General features: G+C 30.0%; 1 protein-coding gene across 3 annotated transcripts in view; it reads right to left on the reverse strand.

Annotated features, from left to right (window-relative positions):
• Positions 1–23,721, reverse strand: part of LOC142327296 (uncharacterized) — a 491,921-nt gene that overhangs the window by 141,586 nt on the left and 326,614 nt on the right. The window contains exon 1 of one of the 3 annotated variants that reach the window (XM_075370204.1): positions 21,060–21,327. The exons of the other annotated variants lie outside the window; for them this stretch is intronic. Coding sequence (XP_075226319.1) covers positions 21,060–21,121 — 62 coding nt within the window. The 5' untranslated portion in view covers positions 21,122–21,327. Of the gene's footprint in view, positions 1–21,059; positions 21,328–23,721 lie in introns of those variants that run through there. 3 annotated transcript variants of the gene reach the window in all.

Here is a 23,721-nt window from a genome sequence, read left to right on the forward strand (position 1 = left end):
TAATGTATATTTTCACGCTTTCCTCTGTCACATATGCAGAGTTTTCGATGATTCTTTTTTTATTTTTTAAAATTATTCCTACCGTTATCCGTTAGAAACTAAAAAAATATTTTTAAGAAGATATGAAATATTTTCATTTTGTCACATTTATTTATTTATTTCCTAGTACTGAATTCTAATAGCTAATGTGATGTAGAGCATTTTCACATTCAAAACATATTAACGTGAAAATTCAAAAAAATCTGTTGGAATCCTGCAGTTAAATATTTTCTAATATGTACCAAAGTGCCTTAGTTCACTTCTGTTGGACATTTGTTTACATTGTTTTTCAGCATTTCTTTTCTTTTTTTTCTATTTCGCCTTTGTTCAGACTAAAAGTAAAACTGACATTTATTCTTTATATTCCAATTTTTTAAGCTTCTGGTAAAATTAAACATATTATATTAATATGATACTAATTAAAAAAATTCTAAATTAACATCGTCTTCAAAAACTCGAAATTTAAAGAATTCAAAGCTCTTTTTTAATAAAAATAGTAAAATTTTATTTCCTTTTAACAAAATTACGAAATTTGCAAGATTAATTCAGTAACTGAAATATTTTGAAAATATAAGTACATTACAAATATAATACCTATTTCCGTGGCTGAACTATAGCGTTTCATCCTTCCATCCGAGGATATCGGGATCAAATTCCAACTCCATTTTCATGTAAGTGTTAGAAAAGGCATTTTACATGTCACAGAATTTAATTTTCATTTTTTCCAAGTATGTAAATTTTCTCATACAAACGTACAAGGTTTGAAGATTATACGTGGAAAAATGCCTAATTTAATTTTCCTAATAAAAACTGTGTAATTTTTATAAAGAAAGAACTCAGTTCAATAAAATAAATTATTAAGAAAGAAATTTATTAAATATCTTAACACATTTCCATGATTTAAATATTTATTTAAATATAACGTTAAAATTTGATTATAATAAATCCAGAAGGGGGTTCTCGTCTGTCTTTTGAAATAAATTTAAGTTCTATTGAACTTTTATTGGTTTTGTTTCAAGTTCAATATATATATATACGTACCGTACAAATTTTTTGAATTACTATAATAGAATTTGCACATTATTCACATTATTGTTACAAGTGGTAAGAGAAATAATTCAATATAGACTTACACTGCATATACTAATACATAAATACTAATAAAGTTAAACTCCGTAAATTGAGATAGTAGTATAGTAGTAATAATAGATAGATGTAGTAATAAATAATAGATAGTAGTAATTGAGATAGTAGTAGTAAATTGAGATAGTAATTGTGAAAAAATGTCAAAAAAATATTTATTTTACAAAAGCTGACGACAAAGTTGTAATAATTTCCTAGCATTGGTTATTTATTCTTATGTAGTAGAAAAATAATAATATTGAAAAAGTTTCCTAAAATTTAAAAACGTTTAAAAAAAAATATATTTTTAAGCTTTGATCGGCTCCCCCACCCCCAATATTTAAAGCATCCCAAAGTATTTTTTGGGGACCACTTGCACTACTACTATAACTACTAGCAAGACAAAAAAAGTTCCGTTAAAATATATATAATTTTTTTAATTTTTTATGGAGAAGTGGGAGAATATACGGGCTTTTTTTTAAATGGATGTACGTATGTACTGCTGAATTTTGAGAAAATTGACCCCCAAAAAATTATCTATCCCACCCCCCTTGAGATATTGACCCCAAAATTTTACCGACAAATTTACCGATATACCCAAGTCTCTGTGAAAAATTTAATCGAAATCGATTTATCCAGTCAAAAATTAGTAAGCTTCAAACACGCCAACAGATGTACGTACGAACATTATTATCCCCCGCTTTGTTTTTTGGGGTCCCTTGGTGATGAAACATCGAGAAATGAAAAAAAACCCATACCCCATTTTTTGACCGATTACCATACTTTCTTTTCTTGCAGCATAGCTCTACACTTATGATGACAGTAGAAAAGTAAAAGTATAACAACGTAAAACGAAAACAAATAACTACTGAAAAACCAAAAAAAAATTACAAATAATGTTAATTTACATCTCTCAAAGCTAAAACTCAAATATTTTAACAATAAACTGAAATTTTATGGGTGAAAAACCTTTGAAATTCAATCATATCGTGAAATAATCACTTCCGTATGAATGTGTAATTTAAATTGTACTTCCTGTTTAATCGATAAAACGAAACTAAAAGTTGATAGATGTACGATAAAAAAAAGCTAATGTTTTTGTTTCCATTGCATGTCAACAACTACAATGTCATTTTTACAAACATACAAAGTCCATTATAATCTACAGAAAAACAGAAGGAAAAATTATTCAACAATCAACATTCAGTTACTAAAGTAAAAAAAAAAAAAAAACTAATTATTAGGAAAATTACAATAAAAACCTCAATCTTCAGTACATTAAACTTTCAAAGTTTAATGTAATCTAAGTTATCTATACGATTTAATTACACAATAATACTGTGTAAAATACATAGTAATTATTTAAACTAATGAAAATAAACACAAAAATAGCATTTCATAAGGTATAAATTAAAAATAAATAATTTAAAGAGAAAAATCATAAACTATACACACATTTAAACACCACAGATCACATAATGTGACAATAAAAAGAGTAGAAACCGGTTATAAAAATTAAAATTATTCTATTATCTAAGGATTTCAATAACGTCTACTAAGTCATAGTGTATGTTGTAAATAGTTACAGCGTTACTTTTAAGGATGGATTATGCAGCTCGCCAATTAGCACAGACACGCTTACTTTATGCGAAAGTGTAATAATAATTGCAACCTTAAAGAACATATTTTATAAATATAGAGCTAGCAATAACTACTACATAAAAAGAATCATTTTCCATACTTTTAAGTAAACTAGCATATCTCTTTAGCAGAACTAACGTGTCGCAAAAGTTGTGATATTTTATATTCAAAGGCGTGCTTAGTCGGCCGGTATAAAAGAATCCTATTTACCGTTCAATGAAGGTTCCTGAGATGTGTGGTTAATTGAAACAAAATCACCAAAAAATACCGGTATTCACGATCTAGTATTCAAATCCGTATAAAGCAACTTTTACTAGGATTTGTACTTGCAACCTTTACTAGGATTTGAACTTTAGAATTCTATATTTCAAAATCAACTGATTTGCTAGGACGAGTTTCATGACTAGACCAACCCGGTCGGTTTTACTGGAAATCTGCTCAAATTGTTTACGGTTTCGTAGATAACCTCCCTTTCGGCACAAAATGTCAATGAAGAGCGAAGCTTTTTCTTTCTTTAAGGACGAGCCTGTTCTCGAGTATCTCAATGATCTCTGGCTGAAAACAATTTTATTGAAGCATTCATCAAGGTGATCGACTGAGAATCATAAATAACTAATATCCATTCCTATCTTGGGTAAAAATTTCCATATCTGAAGGACTGATATGTATTATCAGACAATGAAATTCAGAAGTTATAAGCACTTTTGTAGTTATATTGTAAAAGAGTTGGTCAACAGCGTGCACCGGTCTGTCAGAATCAACAATCACCGAGTTTCTAATCTTTGCTGTTCTAACGGCCCCATTTTGATTATTTAGGTCCCTGCTAGATCCACGCTGAAGACGTGTAGATTTGTAGGATTGACGAATTTTTAGCGGGATCTTTTACGTCAACGTACTGATTTAACCATCAGACGAAATACTTTCAAAGTTACTAATATTGTTTTCTAAATTACTTTCAGAATAAGAGAAAATTCTCAGCGGAAATAAATTTCAGTTCGAAATAAAACATTCCAGAATTTAATATTGAAAACGATATACTATAAAAAATTATTTTCCCATAGCCGATAGAAAATTACAGCACAAAAATTCAAAATTAAAACGCACATCATTTTCAAAATCTCATAAATATAAAAAAATTATACACGTCACTTTAAAATGATAAACAAGCTACAAATTAAGGACCACCTACCGATCGTTATGTGTTCAACAAACGAAGTAATCTAATAATCAACCGACAAACCATATAATAAAAATTTAACCGTTAAAAGAAATTAAGGGAGAAAAAATATATACAAAGGAAAAAGATATAGATAAATAAATAGAAAGAGAGTTAAGGGAGAAAGAATCAACGTCATATTCACAATTTCATTTGAAAATGATATAATTACAAGAAAAAAATTGACAATCATTAAAATGAAATAAAATTTTGGAAATTACAAATAATGTAGTTGAAAAGGAAAGAATAACATGGTGTAAAGAGAAAAAGAGAGAGGGAGCGAGCGAAAAAGTAGAATTATTCAACATCACACTCAAGAGGTTATTCACCTTTCCAGAAGGTATAATAACATTATAACTCGACTCCTATGTCAATGTCAGCGTCAATGCAACAAAAAAAGGTAATATAAAAATAATAATAAAATAAATAGCTTCATAATGTGAGAGTATTAAAAAGTAAATGGAAAAAGAACTTTAATAAACCGCAATTTTTTTTCGTAACATTCTTTGGTAAAATATTTCAGACGAATGATTTACGTAATAATAAAATTATAGAAAAAAATGTAATACTAATATGATCAGTTAAAAAAAATCCCCGTAAATTATCAATAGGTAAAAAAAATAAATTAGTATGGACTAATATGGACTCTTATATGAAAAAGATTAGGCTTTAGGATATTTAAAAAGAATTAAGAACAACATATTAATAAAAAGAATCCTAATTATCTTTCTAAATAACTGGTTTAAAGAAATTAAAGACGATCTAGAGGAATTAAAAATCAAAGAAGAAAAAGAAACTTTGGACCGAAATACTTTCAGATATAAAATTAAAAATTTTCAACGGTTTTCAGGGAAAACCAACAGGAAGAATATTTTCCCATACAGAAACGAAATTAATCTATGAATGAAAGAGTACTGGAAAAGAAACAATAAATTTGAAGTTTTTTTTTTAATACAAAGGTGCAAACGAAAAAAGCTAACAAAAAAGTTGTTGAAGTTACCCGTCACGCGGCTATTTATAAAATATAATTACTGTATTAATGACATATTGATAAAATCTCCCGTTATAATTACAAGATAATATTATTGGCTTCAGGTTAAAACCGCAAATTTAAAATCTGGAATTATTTAAAAAAAAAAACCTTCTATTTCAACAACTTTAAATATTAAAATCGTTTTCAGCGCCCTTGAAAATTTATAAATTGACACCTCATACAACCATGTTTGTTACTTTTTGCGCGAACCCCAAAACGGGAGTCAAAGTTCAATTTTATAAAAAATCTTTTTTTAAGGATTTTTATTACAATAAAAAAAGGAAAAGAAGAAGAATATTTAAAAACCACATGACTTTTGGTCTGATACGGCCGCTTGATGGGGTTTGGTGCTCCCAATTCCGTAAAAATTAATTTGTATACTTAATTAGACGACAATACAAGAAACCACAACGAAAAAACCAACATAGGGATCACACAAACCTTCAAAAGTTTAGAGCATATTTTGAATAGGGGTAAGATTTTTGAAAACTTTTTTTTGTTGCAAAAACTGTTATTTTTTCATTTTTAACAGATTTGCCAAAGAAAAATAAGACAGGCGAAAAAACTATACTGAGGGTAACCTTACTCTATAGCCTCACCCCCTTAACCCTTTACGTTGAAAATTTAATGGCATCAATGCCCGATATATAGAAGTAGTCTGGCCAAGTTTGGTCAAAATTGGTCCAGTAGTTATGGAGATATATGGTGATTTAGAGTCCAAAACCGAACAAACATACATAAGAACATTAATATCCGGAAAATTTCCATCCGGTTTTTTAGGTTCCTTAGATATCGAAACATCAAGATCCGGCGAAAATCGCATATACCAAAATCGAGCCGATTACAATACTTTCCCTTCTATAGCGCTATCTAGACCGGAAAGTAAAATTGTGGAAAGAAAAACAAGCTCATTGCGTACACAAAAATATTTACTAATAGTATAGAAATACAACAGCGCATCATATCTACTAATAGGAAACAAAATAAATATGAAATACAATAGTAATGAAGAGAATAGACGTTTGATATTAATAAATCAGAATAGGAAATGTAACTGACCGAGACAAATAAAACAACCACTAATCAGTAGAAGGTTCAAAACTGAAAAATTACAGAAAATCTAAAAAAAAGAAATGGGAGATGCCAGATCTTAAAAGTTAAAATCTGATATTTATTTTATCTAGCACGAATACAGGTATCTCAACATACTCGTATGATAATGAAAACAAAAAACAAAAAAAATACAGTAGCCTATTTCCAAGAAAGGTGAGAACGGAAATTCTTTTTTTTTCATTTACTTCTCCGTAAGAACATTTTCTGGAATAACTCACGATATTTAAAAATAATTAGATAAAATGAATTACATTAGGGAGATGGGGTTCTATCACTTTCCGACAGATATATAACTTTCAGACAACAAGCAGAAACTTTGGCAGATATCTTTACATCTTCAGACTAACAAACCAATCCGAAAGAATACACCCACCCGCTCAACCCCTTCCAATTTTTTCAAATAACCTTGGAAAGGCTAAAACCATTTCCAAAAAGATATGCTAAAAATAACTTATTATTAGAGAATTACAACCTATCTAATCAAAATTATAAAATTGGTAAAACACATGACTAAGTCCGATCGGCTATTAAGAATCGACCTAATTGTACAGTCGTACTACATAATTCGAACTTTAATTGGTCTATACCCGTTTCAAATAAGACTAATGAAGTATTGTGTCCGTATACATTTTGCTACGTAGGTCAGGTCAGATCAGATGATCGATGGCACAGTGTAATATAAATAAAATTAATGTTCAGGATAAATCACGATTCAATTTGGCAACACAGTTTGTCTGGAATATAACGATGATTTTGAAACGAATACGTAATTAAGAATTAAAATTTACAATCGTTGAACATACGGCATCAATAGTAAATCGTAATTGTGTATTATTTAATCTTAATTGTGTAGTAACCAATTGCGTATTTCAATAAATTTTTCTTGGCACGTAAAAAAATATACATCACTGTCAACACGGAATAGTTTTTTTAAAATTAAAATAAATTATTTTTACTTTCCCGTCTATATAAGTTCTAGAAAGGAAAGTATTTTAATCGGTCCGATTTGAGCATATTCGGTTTACACCGGGATCTTGACGTTTTCACATCTAAGGAACCTAAAAGAACGGATGGAAATTTTCCTGATGTTAATGTTCGTATGTACGTGTGTGTGTTCGGTGTTGGCCTCTAAATCGCCTTATTTCTGCACAACTACTGGACCGATTTGGAATAAACTTGGTCAGATTATTCCTATAATAAGGGAATTGATGTCATTAAATTTCCAACTTAAAAGGTCAAGGGGCTGAGACTGTACAGCAAAGTCACCCTAAGTATCTCGAGATTTCGCATAATTAAGATCATATTTTTCTTAGGCGCATTTGATAAATAAAAATATTTGCATAATCGCATCCGCACTTTAAAAAACTACTGCTATGTTGTGACGCCACAGGTGAGCGGTAGAATTAAATAAATAAATAATATTTAAAAGGTAAAATTTCGGTCTAGCTGGGTCTCGAACCCGATCGCTCAGTCAAGTACCTGATACGTTAAGCCTCGCGTAACAGTCTGCCGACCGCACAATCGAATTTAAGTTACATTAGTTTAGGTAGTGCCGACCGTCACCGCTAGTACCGCCATACCCGCGAGAATTAAATACGGTATGCGCGCGCGCTTTAGTTAGAATTATTGAATTAAATAAAAGAAAAAATACTATATTTAAATAAAATGATAAATATTTTAAGTCGAGTTGGACGTGTAAGCCGTGCATCAGAAACAAACCACACTTGAAGGACTTTCCCGGCTGAAGCCGTGTTCCGGAAAAGCCCTACAACTGTACTGTCAGCTTTTTTAAAATTATAAAGTTTTAAAAAAAGGATGGACTGTTAGTATTTGTATGTACAAACAAATTCAGACAGTTCAGGTTCTAAATTGTAAATTCTAAGGATACCGGCTTCCGTGGCGCGAGTGGTAGCGTATCGGCCTTTCATCCAGAGGTCCAGGGTTCGAATCCCGGTCAGGCATGGCATTTTCACACAAGCTACAAATCGTTCATCTCATCCTCTGAAGAAATATCTAACGGTGGTCATATGCAAGGATGGTTCTCGCTTATTTATTGAGTCTTTGTATTTGAACCGTTATATCGGCATGAATATAAAGCAAAAAAATAAATTCGTAAGAAATTTTCACATCACTCCGGCTTAAAATCCAAAATGGCATCCTTTTCAAGAACCGCGAAATGCTCAAGAAGCAAGATTTCAAGTTTTTACGAGGAAAAATTACAGATGTTTAATAAAAGTTTTCTAATCAGATATAATAAATTTATATAACGATTTATTGAAATGTATTATAATCTAAATAAAAAGTATAAAATAAAATACCGAAGAGCTTTATTACAAGAATCTAGATTAAAAAATCAATAACGTAATGAAACCGGACAAACAAGAAAATTATTACCAGGAAAATACGTCGATTACTAGTAGTTTTAAAACAAATTTTTATTTAGTACCGCAGTTGATTACACAAAATTACTTAAATTAAAAAAGGAAAAAAATGTATTCGAGTTTTATAAACTATTCTGTCGGTAAACAACCAACCGATATACACACACAAAAGATAAGTAAATATACAAATTCTACTAGTTCAAATCCAATTACGAATTCTGCATTCCAAACCGGTGTTCCAAATAACAATAGGTAATAATCAGAAATTCTTTGTTTCTACGGAAAACACACTTCCCTACAATTTTTTTTTTTTAATTTAAAACAACGATACCGGCACCAAATTAAATTTTACGCAATGTCCTGATTCAAAAGAGTAATGGATAATAAAAAATTAATTAATATATATATTAAAAAAAAACTAACAAGTTCGAATAATAAATGTGTGAAGCATTATTAAAAAAAAATGTTTATATATAATACAAAAAAGTTTATATTTGCATAAACTTATTAAAAAAGGAGGAAAAGGAAATAAATTATCACAATAAGTAGATAAATAATGTGCATTAATAATGTAAAAATGATTAACTACGATGAAATAGAGGTCGTCGTATCCTTTTTTATAAAACGCTACTACATAATAAGTTCATTAAACAGAGACAACAAACAGTTTTCCCCCCTATCAAATAGCCTAATTGATAAAAAGAAAATTCTTAATAACGAGAAGAAAATAATTAAAATAAAATAAAAATAGCCAATACAAGTCGAAAAGAAGTATAAATGTAAATTTTTTATATGTATTCAATAGTCTAATACTTTTTAAGACGAAATTACATTACGTATTTATTTTATTTAGACTAAAATAACTACCTGTAAAACAATAATCTGAGATATTTTTAGAATAAATTCATAGAATTTAAACCTTGGTAAATGCCGATAACATTTAAACGGTCAGAACTTTAACTTGAAAAGATCCAGATTGAGAAGTTTGTTTCAGCGTAATCACTCGGACAACACACACTATTATATGACATAGGGATAAAAAGGAAAATCTTTCTTTTGAGTAATTATTACATAACAACCAATCACTGCTGGAAAAAAAGAATACATTTTTATTCATGTGTTTTATCTTTTCCTATGTTTTTATTTAATTTAATATTTATTTGAAAACACCTGTACAAATAAGGACAATGTAAAATGCTATTGATTTCCTTAATTTTTCCTGCTATCGGTTTCAAATATTTTACAATATTATTACGTTACAAACGCAATTTCATAATATTAATTAACGAAATTTTAATATTATATTACAACTACAAACGAAGGTTTTGTTATTCTCAAAAATAGTATTCAAACTAAAGAATAATATGTGTTTTAGTATCACAGAGTGAAATGAGGAATGAAGAGGTTTCCAATTTTGCCTTCACAGTGCCGGATTATATTTTAACAAATAAATATGTTTTTTGTTTAACCTCCGGGACCACCGTTACGTATTGCTTCAGAGGACGAGATGAATGAATTATAGCGTGTGTGAAAATGCCATCCCTGACCGGGATTCGAACACGGAACCTCCGGATGGAAGGCCGAGACGCTACCAATCGCGCCATGGCAGCCGGCTTTATGTTAAACCCACCGAAATACACGTTATATTCAAGCCTACACGCGATATCTTTACTCAGACTGAATGTACGTTGAACATCATTACTGCAACAGAAAACACATCTGACTGGAAACCTTAGGTAATTTTAATAACATTTTAAGGTTCGAGTCCTTTGTTTCCAGTTGCTTTTATTTGGATTTGAATGCTCCACTGAATTAAACCGGTGTTCTTTAGCGGTCGGGTATCAATTAACCATACATCACGGGCGCGGTCGACCCGAGTCTGTTCAAGGCTACATATGTTTACCGGTACATTTACACTTACATTGCACTACATCTACAGTTATGTCAGGCCTGGTAATAGGGTGATAAAGCACACACACGACGTCCTTAAAATAAGGTTCGTTTTGAATTTGCCGCCTACATACGCAGCGACATAAACAGATGACGAGCCATATGAAAGGTCTACTGGTGAACGCGTCTTCGCAAATCGGCTGATTTCGTAGTAGAGAGATCCAACGTTCAAATCCTAGTAAAGGCTTTTATACGGATTTGAATACGCTTTCTTTTCCTGTTTAGCCTCCGGTAACTACCGTTTAAATAATTCTTCAGAGGATGAATGAGGATGATATGTATGAGTGTAAATGAAGTGTAGTCTTGTACATTCTCAGTTCGACCATTCCTGAGATGTGTGGTTAATTGAAACCCAATCACCAAAGAAAACCGGTATCCACGATCTAATATTCAAATCCATGTAAAAATATCTGGCTTTACTGGGACTTGAAAGCTGTAACTCTCGACTTCCAAATCAGCTGATTTGGGAAGACGCGTTAACCACTAGACCAACCCGGTGGGTTGCGGATTTGAATACTAGATCGTGGATATCGGTGTTCTTCGGTGGTTGGATTTCAATTAACCACACATCTCAGAAATGGTCAACCTAAGACTGTACAAGACTACACTTCTCTTACATTCATACATATCATTCTCATTCAACCTCTGAAGTAATACCTGACGGTGATTCCCGGAGGCTAAACAGAAAAAACTTATTACAGTACAAAAAAACAAAAATACAAGAAAAAACGATCCTGAGGTGATACGGAAAGCTACCGGAAATATTTTACGTCGCACATAAGGGTATTCGATTGAAAAACTTGGCCAGTATTATTTTTTGATACAAAACATGATATGACAAGACTATTTCTTAGTTAAAAAGTGTTGCGAAACACACTAGGATTGGAAAATAATATCAAATAGGTACTTTAATTATAAACGAAATTTATTACATATAAAAATAACACACAAAAATGGCATTAATCCTATGATGACATCTATGGTTCACCCGAAGATTCTTGTGCCCCTTCTGAAAGGTCTTTATCATCAGATGAATCTGACTGACACCTTGTTTCAGCGTGAAGAGCGTTTTCACTGTTTCTTTGAGGAACGGTTTTCTCATTTTTTTTCGAAGTAGGTCGCATGCCTGTTATTACGGGATCCGAGCTAGGGAACAATCTACTTATAATGTCTAGATGCAGAACTCTCTGATGAACTTTCGAGCAAAATCTTGACAGTATGAGCGAAAGTGTTTCGAGCGTAGCAGCTTGTTCTGCCATCATTCCTAACGGTAATAAAAACTTTTCAATGAATATAATTCCACGTATAATTTCGCCGTGCCTAGACAAAAGAATTTATCAGTATCTATTTTATGGTCACTAGATATAAATTACTTTTTGACGATAGATTAAAATCTATCTATAGATAGATATAATCTATGCCAGTTACTGCCACTGATAGCTCACAATCCATAAAAAATTTCCTACTTGTGTTTCCGTCATTGCTATTTCCAAATCTTGCTTTAGGAACATCTACTATTAAACCAAATTGTGTTGAACGATTTGTTTATCATTTTTTGTTTTTATTTGCAGTTTCTTTTACTGGCAATTTATATGCAAGACGAAGCAATCCTTCAAATATCTTATTCTGGCATGCAGTATCGACAAGCCGAATTTCAAAGAATCTTCATTTATCTGCTTTGTCATTGTGAAATCGTTAAAATCTTTGGACGAAACTCCACAGATGTAGCATTTCATCGTTGATTTAGTGTTCGTCTCGGCATCGCATACTTCAGCATCATGACATGTTTTATAAAAAAACGTTCTATTTGTTAGTGTGATTCGAGTTGCTTTCAATGAAGTTATTATATTTTCTACACAACTAATTTCTTCTTTCGTGATATCAGCTGTTTCTTTTATAAATCTTATTCGAATTGGTCTGCAAAATCGCGGAGATGAAGGCAATAGATTGCGTCGTATTATATTACTTTCTTCGGTACAAGAAAATTTTAATGGGACAAACGAACTTTGAAAAATGTTGGCATCTGAATCTGAATTGCTTTCAAATTTTTGCTTAAATGTTGCTTGCTGGGATCAGTCACATCCAAACTTGTGCACTAAAGTTAATGTGGTATTTCTTCAATATTCAAATGGTGAATAACTTCAGTCAAATATAAAAAAGCCGCGAAGCAATGTGATGTAAAATATCTTTGAGATTGACTTCAGCACAAGTCAACAACTGCAATTTTAAATGATTCCTGCACGAGATACACCTTTATTTGAACTTTACTAGAGGTGCATAGCAATTTTTTATTGGAGTTCCTTATAATTTCATACCGTTTCCTTCTTACCCGAGCTTCAACAAATATGAATAATTGCTTATAACGATGTTAATCGCTGCATTTGATCCTTCTTTTTTGAAATTTCAATGAACGATTTTCTTTATTTTTTTGCGCGCATTGGAGATTGTATTAAGTTTTTCATCACATTTGAAGCATCCGTCTTGCTTTATAGCGTAACTCCATAGAAATGACCACAGTTAACTCTGCAGAGTTCGTTTCATTTCGAAGAGCTTGTTTTTCTTCGCTTCACTAAAAGACTTCTATGGACGTCCCGATCGAGTTCTCGTTTATGGTATTTCCAATGTCCCTTGAAGACAAATATAATTTCTTTAAAAAAAATCTCTGTAATGTGAAACTATCAATCTACGTTTAATTTCTGATTTTGTGTATGATAAATTGTGCTTCATTTGTTTTAGTTGATCCTTTGTGTAATCCTGGGAACTCGACAAAGAAGATTCAGCATGATCCAATTTTTTGTATATATCTTCATCCGGGTGCTCTCTCATTTTATATTAGAAACGTTTCCGACTCATCATTTTGACTCCGGAGGGATCTACAAAGAAAAAGGTTATGTGCTATAATTTTTATTTTGTTAATTTTGCTGAGTATGTACTAATCAGAGCGATTACTTTGAAAGTTGGAAAAGTTTTTAAGTAGGATGATTAGAGGATATCTGTTTCTACATTATGAGATATAAATCATGACCAGGACACATCCAGGAGTATAATAAAACCCTTTAAAAAGTAAAATTAAAAAAGGAAAGGTCAGATGAAATATAATTCTACGTCTCTTAATACATTATAATATATTTCTGCCAAAATTAGTAAAATGTGTTGAACATACCTGCCTCTAAAACATCCATTGTCAATAACTGGTTAACACTTCGTTACAACTTCAAATATCACTTTGATATATTTGCTATTGCAATTAACGCCAGGAACAACACTTATACAATGAGTAACTATGGAATTCGGACCGAGAACTCTGCAAAATGGTGAGGCGGGAAGGGTCGGGTCTTTGTTTACAATCTATTCAGGTATCACAGGTATAAGGTTATTTATGATACTGGTGATTCTATGAAATCCGACATTTGACCACGTTTTTGAATAAAATATCCTTATGTGCGTCGAACAGACTGTCGTGTAACAGCTTTGTTGTATTATCATTTCATTTGTTTTAATTTTTTCGTTTTGCTATATTAAGAATAATGAGGTTTAGATACAGAAAGAATATTACGATTGATTTTCTGTCTGTTTTCCTTCAATAAAAGAAAAAAAAAATACTTTTTTTAAAGATTTTTTTTTTACTTTTTATTGGCTGTACTTACATTAATTTTCTCAAAATTAAAATGTCTATAAGTTTTGTTACTAAATCTTTCGGATTTATTAGTCATATAACAAAAATATTGTATAACAAAACTATTGTTCTACAAACCTAAAAAAACTTGTTTTTCGACACCGAATTTTTTGTTTAGGTTAGTTATCTTAAAAACGACTGGAATTACAGTTCTGGAACCTGTTTAATCCTCTTTCCCAGCTAAATTTACATAAGAAACTACCGCTTCCTTAATTTAGATCCCAAAAAATTACAGTAGGGATTTTATTAGAAGAGCTGATATACGGGCGAAATCTTTCGCTCGCTGTTTATATATATATATATATATGAATACAAAAAAAATCATAAATTATTTAAATAGGGCAAAAAGAAAGAAAAGAGAAGAAAAAATCAAATCAAATCCGGTATTTTATTTAATAATTAACTATTTTTCAAGTGAAAATACACGACAATAAAAAATAAATAAGTAAATACAGTAAAATAAATAGGAACGGCAATTTGATTCCCGGTACGTAAACACGGATGTCACTCGATATAGTCAATTACGGACTAGACATAACCGATTCACAAGATAAGACGGGTCGTAGATAGAGATACAAGATATAACTTACTGAAGCCAATAAAACGGTTTTCTTCAATAACCATATATAGAAACAAGTTGTACAAGAAACCATGAAATACAGATACACGTGTGTGCACTAATACACACACTCACACATGAAAGATACATTTGCATTTATTTAAACTTACGTTCCAGTTTTACTTAAGTAATTAATTACATTAGTTTTTTTTAACTGAAAAAGGATGTACAAATTTAGTAAGCTCGTTCTCTCTCTTTCTTTCTCTCTAGTGCTATAGTACGGTTATGTTAACAATAATTGCCGAAATTAAAATGCGTAACTATAAACACGTTAAAATATGATAATATTAATCTACAGTTAATTAACGTGTATTAATTATGTATATTAAAGTTAAAATGGATAATAATCTATTTATAATGCAACAAAAAAAAAAATGTATCAGCCTAAAGCGAAATACAGAAACTACTAAAGCTATTTATATTGATTAGATTTAGTATATTTTTGCATTAAAAATTGCTTTTTTGTGCTTAAGAAATACAAATCAATTTCACTTCTTCAATGAAACTAAATTGTAATAAAAAGTAATAATAAAAAAAGTTAATTTTTTTTGGATGCAGTAAATTATTTGTAACTTTATTATAATAATAAACAAAATACCAAATCTTTTTAACAGCCGCAATCAATTTTCACAAAATGATTACTATTTATGAAACCTTTATATTTCATTTCAAAATCCGTTACATAATCGACTAACGGTTTAAAAGAATAAATAGTGTTCGGAGGAATTCCATGTCGATACATAAATAAATTACTGCGACAACAATCCATTAAAGCCCTTTTACCACACGTTATCTAAAAATAAGTTCTTACAAAAGTATATAAAAACATTCATCCAAGTTAACTTACGAATCATTCGAAATCTCTCTCTTTCACACACCAACAAATTGTTACTTTAGAATGACCTCACATTACAATGCATATCTACCATCACCAAAATAATTCATTATTGCTTTTTTTTTATATTCGTATAAAAAAAAGTAATTTTCAGTCTTCTTTCTTTTTTCTGTTTAGCTTCTGAACCAGTGTTAAGTTATTACAGAAAATGAATAAGGATATGTATGAGGTTTTTTTTTTGGGGGGGAGGGGCGAAAAACGCTTTCGTGTTATCGTCCGGTTGAAATAATAACAAGAGGCTTCTTCTAGGACATTAAAATATTAGCAAAATGTAGATAAAACTAGGATAATAATAGGAATAAAATTGAAACAGTAAAAGAAACGCAAAAATTAGGCTAATACATGAAACGTGAATAACAAAATATCAAAATGTTGACGGGTTAAATCTTGTTAAGTATATTAATTCTTTTTGGAAGTAAACCCGGTCTAGTACATTCACCTTGAATGTAAATGAAATGTAATTCTTGTGTCTCAGGTCGACCACTCCTGAGATGTGTGGTTAATTGATACCCAACCACCAGAAAACACCGGTAACCACGATCTAGTTTTCTTTCTTACCGTTCACATAACACTTCAGAGGCTGATATGTACTAGTGTAAATGAAGCCTCCGGAATTACTGTAAGGTATTATACTTAGGAGGTTGAATCAGGATGATATGTATGATTGTAGTGTAGTTTTTGTACAGTCTCAGTTCGACCATTCATGAGCTGTGTGGTTAATTGAAATCCAACCACCAAAGAACACCGGTATCCACGATCTAGAATTCAAATCCGAGTAGAAATAACTAACTTTACTAGGACTTCAACGCTGGAAATCTTGACTTCCAAATCAACTAATTTGGGAAGACGCGTTCACCACTAGACCAACCCGGTGGGTTACGATCTAGTATTGAAATCAGTATAAAAGTAACTGCCTTTACTAGGATTTGAACCTTACAACTTTCAACTTCAAAATAAGCTGATTTGCGATGACGAATTTGCAAAGACCAACCCGGTCAGTAAAGAATTTTTCAGCCTAAAAAATTCTGATGTAACGGTTAAATGCTCGCTCGACCAATTGATACATTGATGTGATAAGTAAGGCGATCGATCGATCGATCGGATGACCGCATAAACTCCTTTATTAATCACTAGTTATTCATATATACTACTGAATTATAGATTAGATGCCTAAACACTTTTTTTATAATTTCAACCTAAGACATATATCTTTAAGTATAGCATAAAAGTAAAAAATTGTAAAATAAATTAAAATATCTGGAAATTAATCTTAAGTATTAATTTGTTATAATAAAATTATCAATTATCAGTGGGTGTCCACGCTTCACCCTACAATCATTAGATTGGTCTGATGCTGTACTCCATTGTTTTCTAATATGTTTCAAATTATAATAATAGATTCTTTACCCTACATTTTTCATCAAGTATTATTAATCGCTTAGTTTAATATCATGTCTTTTCTTCACTAGTTTTTACGGTCAAAAAAAAAAAAAAATCAAATTAAGTAAACCTGAATGTCTTAATAGCAAAGAGTCCCTGTAGACCTAGTTATTATTTTTAAACAATTTTTCCAAAAATAATAACATGAAAATAGATAGATGAACATATGTATACGGTAAAAGGTAGTAAATGAGAAGCCAGGTAGCATTTTATACATTTCAATAACCAACCAAAGTATGAAAATACCTAGGGAAATAAAGTTAAAAACGACGGTTGGAAGCTGCAATTTGTTTGTCGTTAATATACCTAGGGTAAGGAAAACGTAACTATACTTTTTTTTAATGGGATTTTAAAAAACTTCTATTTTTTAAAATTTTATATAAGAATATTTTGTATAGTTAAACTGAAATTACTATAACATTAATTTATTGAAAATTAATTACATATCTTAACAAATATCAGCGACATGATTTTATTTCCGCTAAGGTAGTCGCGTATACGTTATTTTTCGTTACTTGAAACCACACATCTATTTATTATTCTTTAACCAAATAATTCATCGTAAAAGTAAAGCTGGTTTATATTATTTATATTTAAATTTTAGTCCAGAATACGAAATACATTAATCCACAGATTTTACTGTTCAAATCTAAAGTTTTATAAATACAATCGGCACAAAAAAAAATATATCTGATTAATTTTTAAAAACCGATTCACAAAATAAAGACTTAATTATTAGAAAAAAAAAATTTAATTTAATATAAGTAACGATATGCTGAAAAAAATCGTAATATACAAAGTCCACAATATGTACGTAAAGGGTGGAAGATATAGATTTATGAAAATAAAGGGATGAGAAAGAAGTGAACGAAGAGTGAAGTAGTAACGTCTCGTCTAAAATGACGATGACGGCGACTGTAATTTCAATCGATGATAAGTCCTCCTCTTTTAAAATGAGTCAAGTAACGAGACATAGTGCTTCTGCAGCAATATATTTCACGTTCAAGGTAAGAGAAAAAAAAGCACAATGTATATATATATATATATATTATATATTACATAAAAAAAGGCTGATAAAAAATAACAAGATATAAAAATGGAGAAATGCACTTAAAATATAAAATGGTGGTGTACAAGATAAAAATTAAGGACCTCAAAGTACAGTCAGGTGTTAATATAAAATGGTGGCGTAACTTTAAAAAAAAAAAGAAGAGTAATAAATAAAAACATAAAACCTTAAAATACAGAATAGTGATAAATCTAAAAACTAAGGACCCAAACCGCAGTTTACATATGAAGTATTAGTATCATTACGAAAAACAAATGTTTTTATGAGAACTTTCTCTTTCAGAAGTGTATTCAAAGATCTAATTCTTTGATGTATTTCAAATGAAAAAAAAAGAAGTGTTTTCAGTACCAAGAGGCCCAGATTGAAAAAAAAAAAACATTTTACAATTTATAAAAATGGAAGCGTATATAATTGAATATAGAAGAAAAAAATTGTAAAAAAATGTTGGATCCTGAGCCAGACTAAGTTTTACTCGTAATTATTTCATCCAGAAAATTGGCGTTTCAGTAGTTATCTGCCGATAAGAGAACTAACTGAATACCAATCAAGGCTTCAATTTTATGATAAAACATTTGAGAAAACTGTATTCTAAACTATTCTTACATTTCTATTAATGTAGATAATTTAAATAAAATGATGAAAATTTCATTTACATTGTATTAAAACTATTTTGAAATAAAAATATTTTGAAGCAAAGTTTATTTTCCGATTTATGTAAGATATTATATGATAAAAAAAATCGTTAAGTTTAACATTTAGCACGTAAAAAACCTTAGTAAAAAAAGTTAACTAACGTAAAAAATCTATACAATAATTTGATAGAATAAAAATCTGATGTAGACACCACATGACTTCCTTGTACGCCCATTAAATTACATATATTTTTTACATATTTATATTTTTTATTACTTTTTTGTTATTGAATTATTATTTATTGTAATTTTTTTGCAACCAGAGGTTAATAACTATTAACAAATTAATATATTTAAATTTAAAAAAAAAGAAGGAAATGAAGTCCGATTCGAACCGATGATGTGCCTTCCCCTTGTAAGATCCAAATATTTCAGTAGTTAAAATTTTATTGAACTGATGAAAATAAGTACCATTTAAAAACTCTCAATGAGAGCTTACTACTGCAGTTAAGAATAAGTCCAACATCAAAATTCTTTTGGATTTTGGGCTTTTTTGGACGCTTTTGGTCCAGTCGATTGCAATCAAAAGGGAGGTGAACAACTACATGTTACAACAGTCCTAAATCCAAAATTTCAACGTTCTATGGCTCAACGTACCTACAGACGTCACGCCGAAACTAGTCGAAATGGATTCAGGGATGGTTCAAAATGGAATTTCCGTTGAAATTTGAAAACCGAAATTTTTCGCGATTACAATAATACTTTTCCTTGTACAAGGAAGTAAAAATGATTTTATTATAAAAAAAGGAATTAAAATTTATCAGAGTTGATTTAATATTAAAAGTATTACATTTTAATTCTAATTATACAAACAAACAAAAAAATTGTTCCTAAAAGGAATAAATTATCCCGTAGAAATAATTAAAATAGTTACGGTTGTATAAGTTGCAACCCTATCATAATTCAGCAATATCCAATCACAGATCATCACACTAAAAGCACGTTAAGCTGAATCTCAAAACACGCCAATAACACTTAAATTTAATTAAACATAACTAATCAATAAACCAGATTTGAACTGCGACCTAGGAACATTAAAGAACACCTATTCCAAGTTTTTTTAAAATTACAAAAAAAGATACGATTCCAATACAGTATTTAATTAATTAAATCACATAAATATAACATACAAAACAATTAATAAAAAGAGATATACAATTTTTTATTGACTACATTCTTACACTTTACAAATCAAAGAAACGGTGTAACATCAATAAAAAAAAATTAGCTAAGCAATCGGAAATAGTAAAAAAAAATTAAAATTATTTTATTTTGATCGTAAAAGTTTTATTACATAATAAATTTTAATTTAATAATATAAAATAAGTATCAGTAGTCGTTGTAAATAGATAAAATATTTCAATAATGAGATTAAACATTAAAAGACAATTTTCATCATGTTTATGCATGGTAATCATAAAAGATAGTTAAAATTAAAAATTCAATAATCATAAATTGGAATGAAGATACGATACAATTTTTTTTCCAATTCTTACGTTAAAACATAGATATGATATAAAAAGGTGGAACTTAAACAAAAATGAATGACACTGAACGATATAGAACATTTTTTCTATTACAAGAATAAATAATAATATTAAATTATCTGGTTCGATTCCCAGCATGTTTTTCTCAATTTTTTAATTAATTTTAACTATAATTTCTTAAAATATAAGGTTAAATGAAGTTTAACAAATATACTCTAATTTTTATAATTAAAAAAAAAAAAGTTGTATGATACGGTATGTATTTTCAATTCGGTAAAATTTATCTTACAAGTAACCATAAAATTGTAATACCAGCAGTACCCCTTGAAATAAAAAAAATAAATAAATACCGTAAAAAAGGATTTTTTTTTAAATTTTCATTAAAACTTCAGTATAAAAAGCTGAAATAAAAATCTATCGCTTTAAGTTCTATAAAGCAATATGTTCAAATTAATGTAGACAAACCTTTGAAATACCATAATATAGTAAAATAGATTTTAGACATGGAAAATAATTTAAAAGGAAATAAAAAAACCGTTATTTTGAATTAAAGAACCGGCTTAATAAAATAATAATAATAATACAGAAAACAAGATAAATAAAGCGGTATACGTAAAACTTAAAACAACAAATTTTATGCAGTTTATTTGAAATGTAAAAAATTATTATAAATATAATTAAATTACCTCTTTTTTCCATAACCAATATTGTCTAACTCAATATGACGATATGCTGCGTAGGTAGCCATAATGTTTATAAATAATTAACACAACCGGCGAACAAAAAAATTAATATTAAAAAAAAAATAAACCAAGCTGTAATAAAAACAGCTGTGCAAAAAAAAGCAAGGGTTTTAAAAAGAGGTTTTTTAAAATTTAAAAGGACAAGAGACAGAATGAACTGATGACAACGCCCCGGGTGTATGAACGGCGAAGTTTTGACTGACACTGTCGGTCGCCGCAGCCAGTACTGACTCTAGTCGATTCTAACTTCCCCCTTTTATCACCTTTCACTGTAACTCTCTTACCCGACCGTAACCCCTCCTCGCCTACACCTGCACGATGCGACGCGGTCGCAGTCGTCGACGATTACGGCGAAGCGAGAACACCTCTCCGATCGGCCGAAACGAAATTCGGGCCACGGTTTATGAAGAAGACCAACCCTCTCGCCGTAACAAAATTCTACATCCAGGTAGACGAGAACTACAATAACGGTTGACTAAAGATAAAAAAGAAGACATAACAAAATAAAGTGAAAATAAATTTGTAGAAAAATGTTTAACCTTAATAACGTTATTTAAAATTTAAAAGTCTGTAAATTTTCTTCTTTAAACAGGAATATAAAATATATGCAATAAATACTGAAAATAAAACAATAATTGCGTATTCAAAAATACAGTATTGATAAAAAAAATGGACCTATGCATTACCGTAAGCAAATATGACTAAAAAAAGGACACGATCCGACCTGCTACAAAGTTTAAATATGAAATGCAGATCATCTGCATTATTATATAATAAGAAAATATCTATAATTTTATAAAACAGTGGAGAGAGGGTTAAATACGGAATTTTTAATTAACATTTATTTAATTATTTATTCAAAGGTACCACCCGGAACCAAGAAAAAGTTAAAATTTTATTTTATTAAAAAACAACAAAAATCACTTGCACATGTTTAAGGTGGTGCAAAATCAATTACAGCTTCAATAAGAAGCTATCATCAGAATCCTTACTGAACTGCTCTTATCATCCGGAAGCAACTCAATTTATAGATAACTGTACCCAAGAAAGCAAACATTTTGCCGCTTCTGCTACTACGTCGCCAACTCCTTCTAGACTAAGTTCTCAAGAGCGAATTTTTTTTTAAAAGACAAAATCCTAACATCGAAATAAAATCTTCAGTATTATTTTTTCCTTAAAAGAAAATGCGCTGTTATAACCTAGAAGTTTACAAATAATACGAGAGAAAGCACTATTAAAGCCAGTTTGTACTTTACCACACGTGGGGTAAATCCAACCATCGGATGAGCGGTTAACTCTTCTATAATTCTGTAAGAGACCGGTTCAAATCCAGTAAAAAAGGCAAACGAAAAAAGATTCAAATGTCAGAATAAACGATTTACGTCAAGATCGGTCGTTAGGATTTAATTAATGGTTCTTTAAAGAACAGTTAGTTTTACGCTGCACAGCAGACAACTGGTGAAATGTAATTGGAGCTAACGGACTCTAAATGAGGCAGAATAATCTCTGGATGGAAGAAAGATATTAATTAGTGTAATTAAATTATAACTATACTAGACATAGAATCGCACTAGACAGAAAAATATTATTAAGCTATATTTTAATCAGTAGATTACTTTTTCTTATAATTATAAATTACGTCCGTTTTAAGAAAGTCTTCAACCGAGAAAAAAATTAAAAACAAAATAATCTCAGTGCGGAGTAACTAATTAAATCTAGTTGAAACTGTATTTGAAAGCTCAGTTACCCTTCTGCTTCATATGAAACACGCTTCTACCCTCTTCTCAAATACTAAAATTTGTTAACAGTCACCGACCAAGGAATCAGACGTAACTCAGTGTAATAGAACCGATCTATATAAAGTTAATTAAACGCGATGTAATTAAAGAGACGTATACTAACCTCATCATCACTCCTTTTGCGAAACGGTAACTGTATAATGAAGTATCATGCCAGAATACTACTTTAATTTTTCTATTAAGGAAACCGTGTTATTTTAACTAAATTTTAATGATTTTTAAGGAAACTACGTCATAATTATCAAAATGCGGAAACTCATCTTTTAATTCGTAAAATCTGAACATCTTTATTGAAATATTTTTTAAAAATAGATCAGAGAAATTACATTTATGAAATACTCTGAGAAATTAACACAATTAAAAAATAACTGACAACGATGTTGCTGTACATTTTGAGGGTTAACATAAAATTTAATTTGTTGAATCAGTAAAAAAAAAGAACTCAATTTTAATCCTGTGCGTATGTTTATTTATATACCCGGTGACTTAAAAGGACTTCACAATTTTAAAAGCATACGAATATTTATTGAGATAACTTAGAGATTCAGTTGAGGTTTTAATTTCATGGGAAAAACATCAATTCTGTCACCAAACACAATCACTTTGGTTCGATATGGCTACTCATTTGTAACGGGAACATACATCCCAACCCGAAGTCGATAATTCCATATTGTACCCAGCAAATCGGGTGTTACCTCTGCAGCTGCGGCGTCAATTCGAATCTTAGCTCAACAAGATCAGCATGAAAAGGTGTGGTACATAAACCCGATATTTAATGAAACCTCACAAGGAAAATCTAGCGGGAT

Source organism: Lycorma delicatula, chromosome 7 (assembly GCF_047948215.1).
Source record: "Lycorma delicatula isolate Av1 chromosome 7, ASM4794821v1, whole genome shotgun sequence".
NCBI classification, from domain to species: Eukaryota; Metazoa; Arthropoda; class Insecta; order Hemiptera; family Fulgoridae; genus Lycorma; species Lycorma delicatula.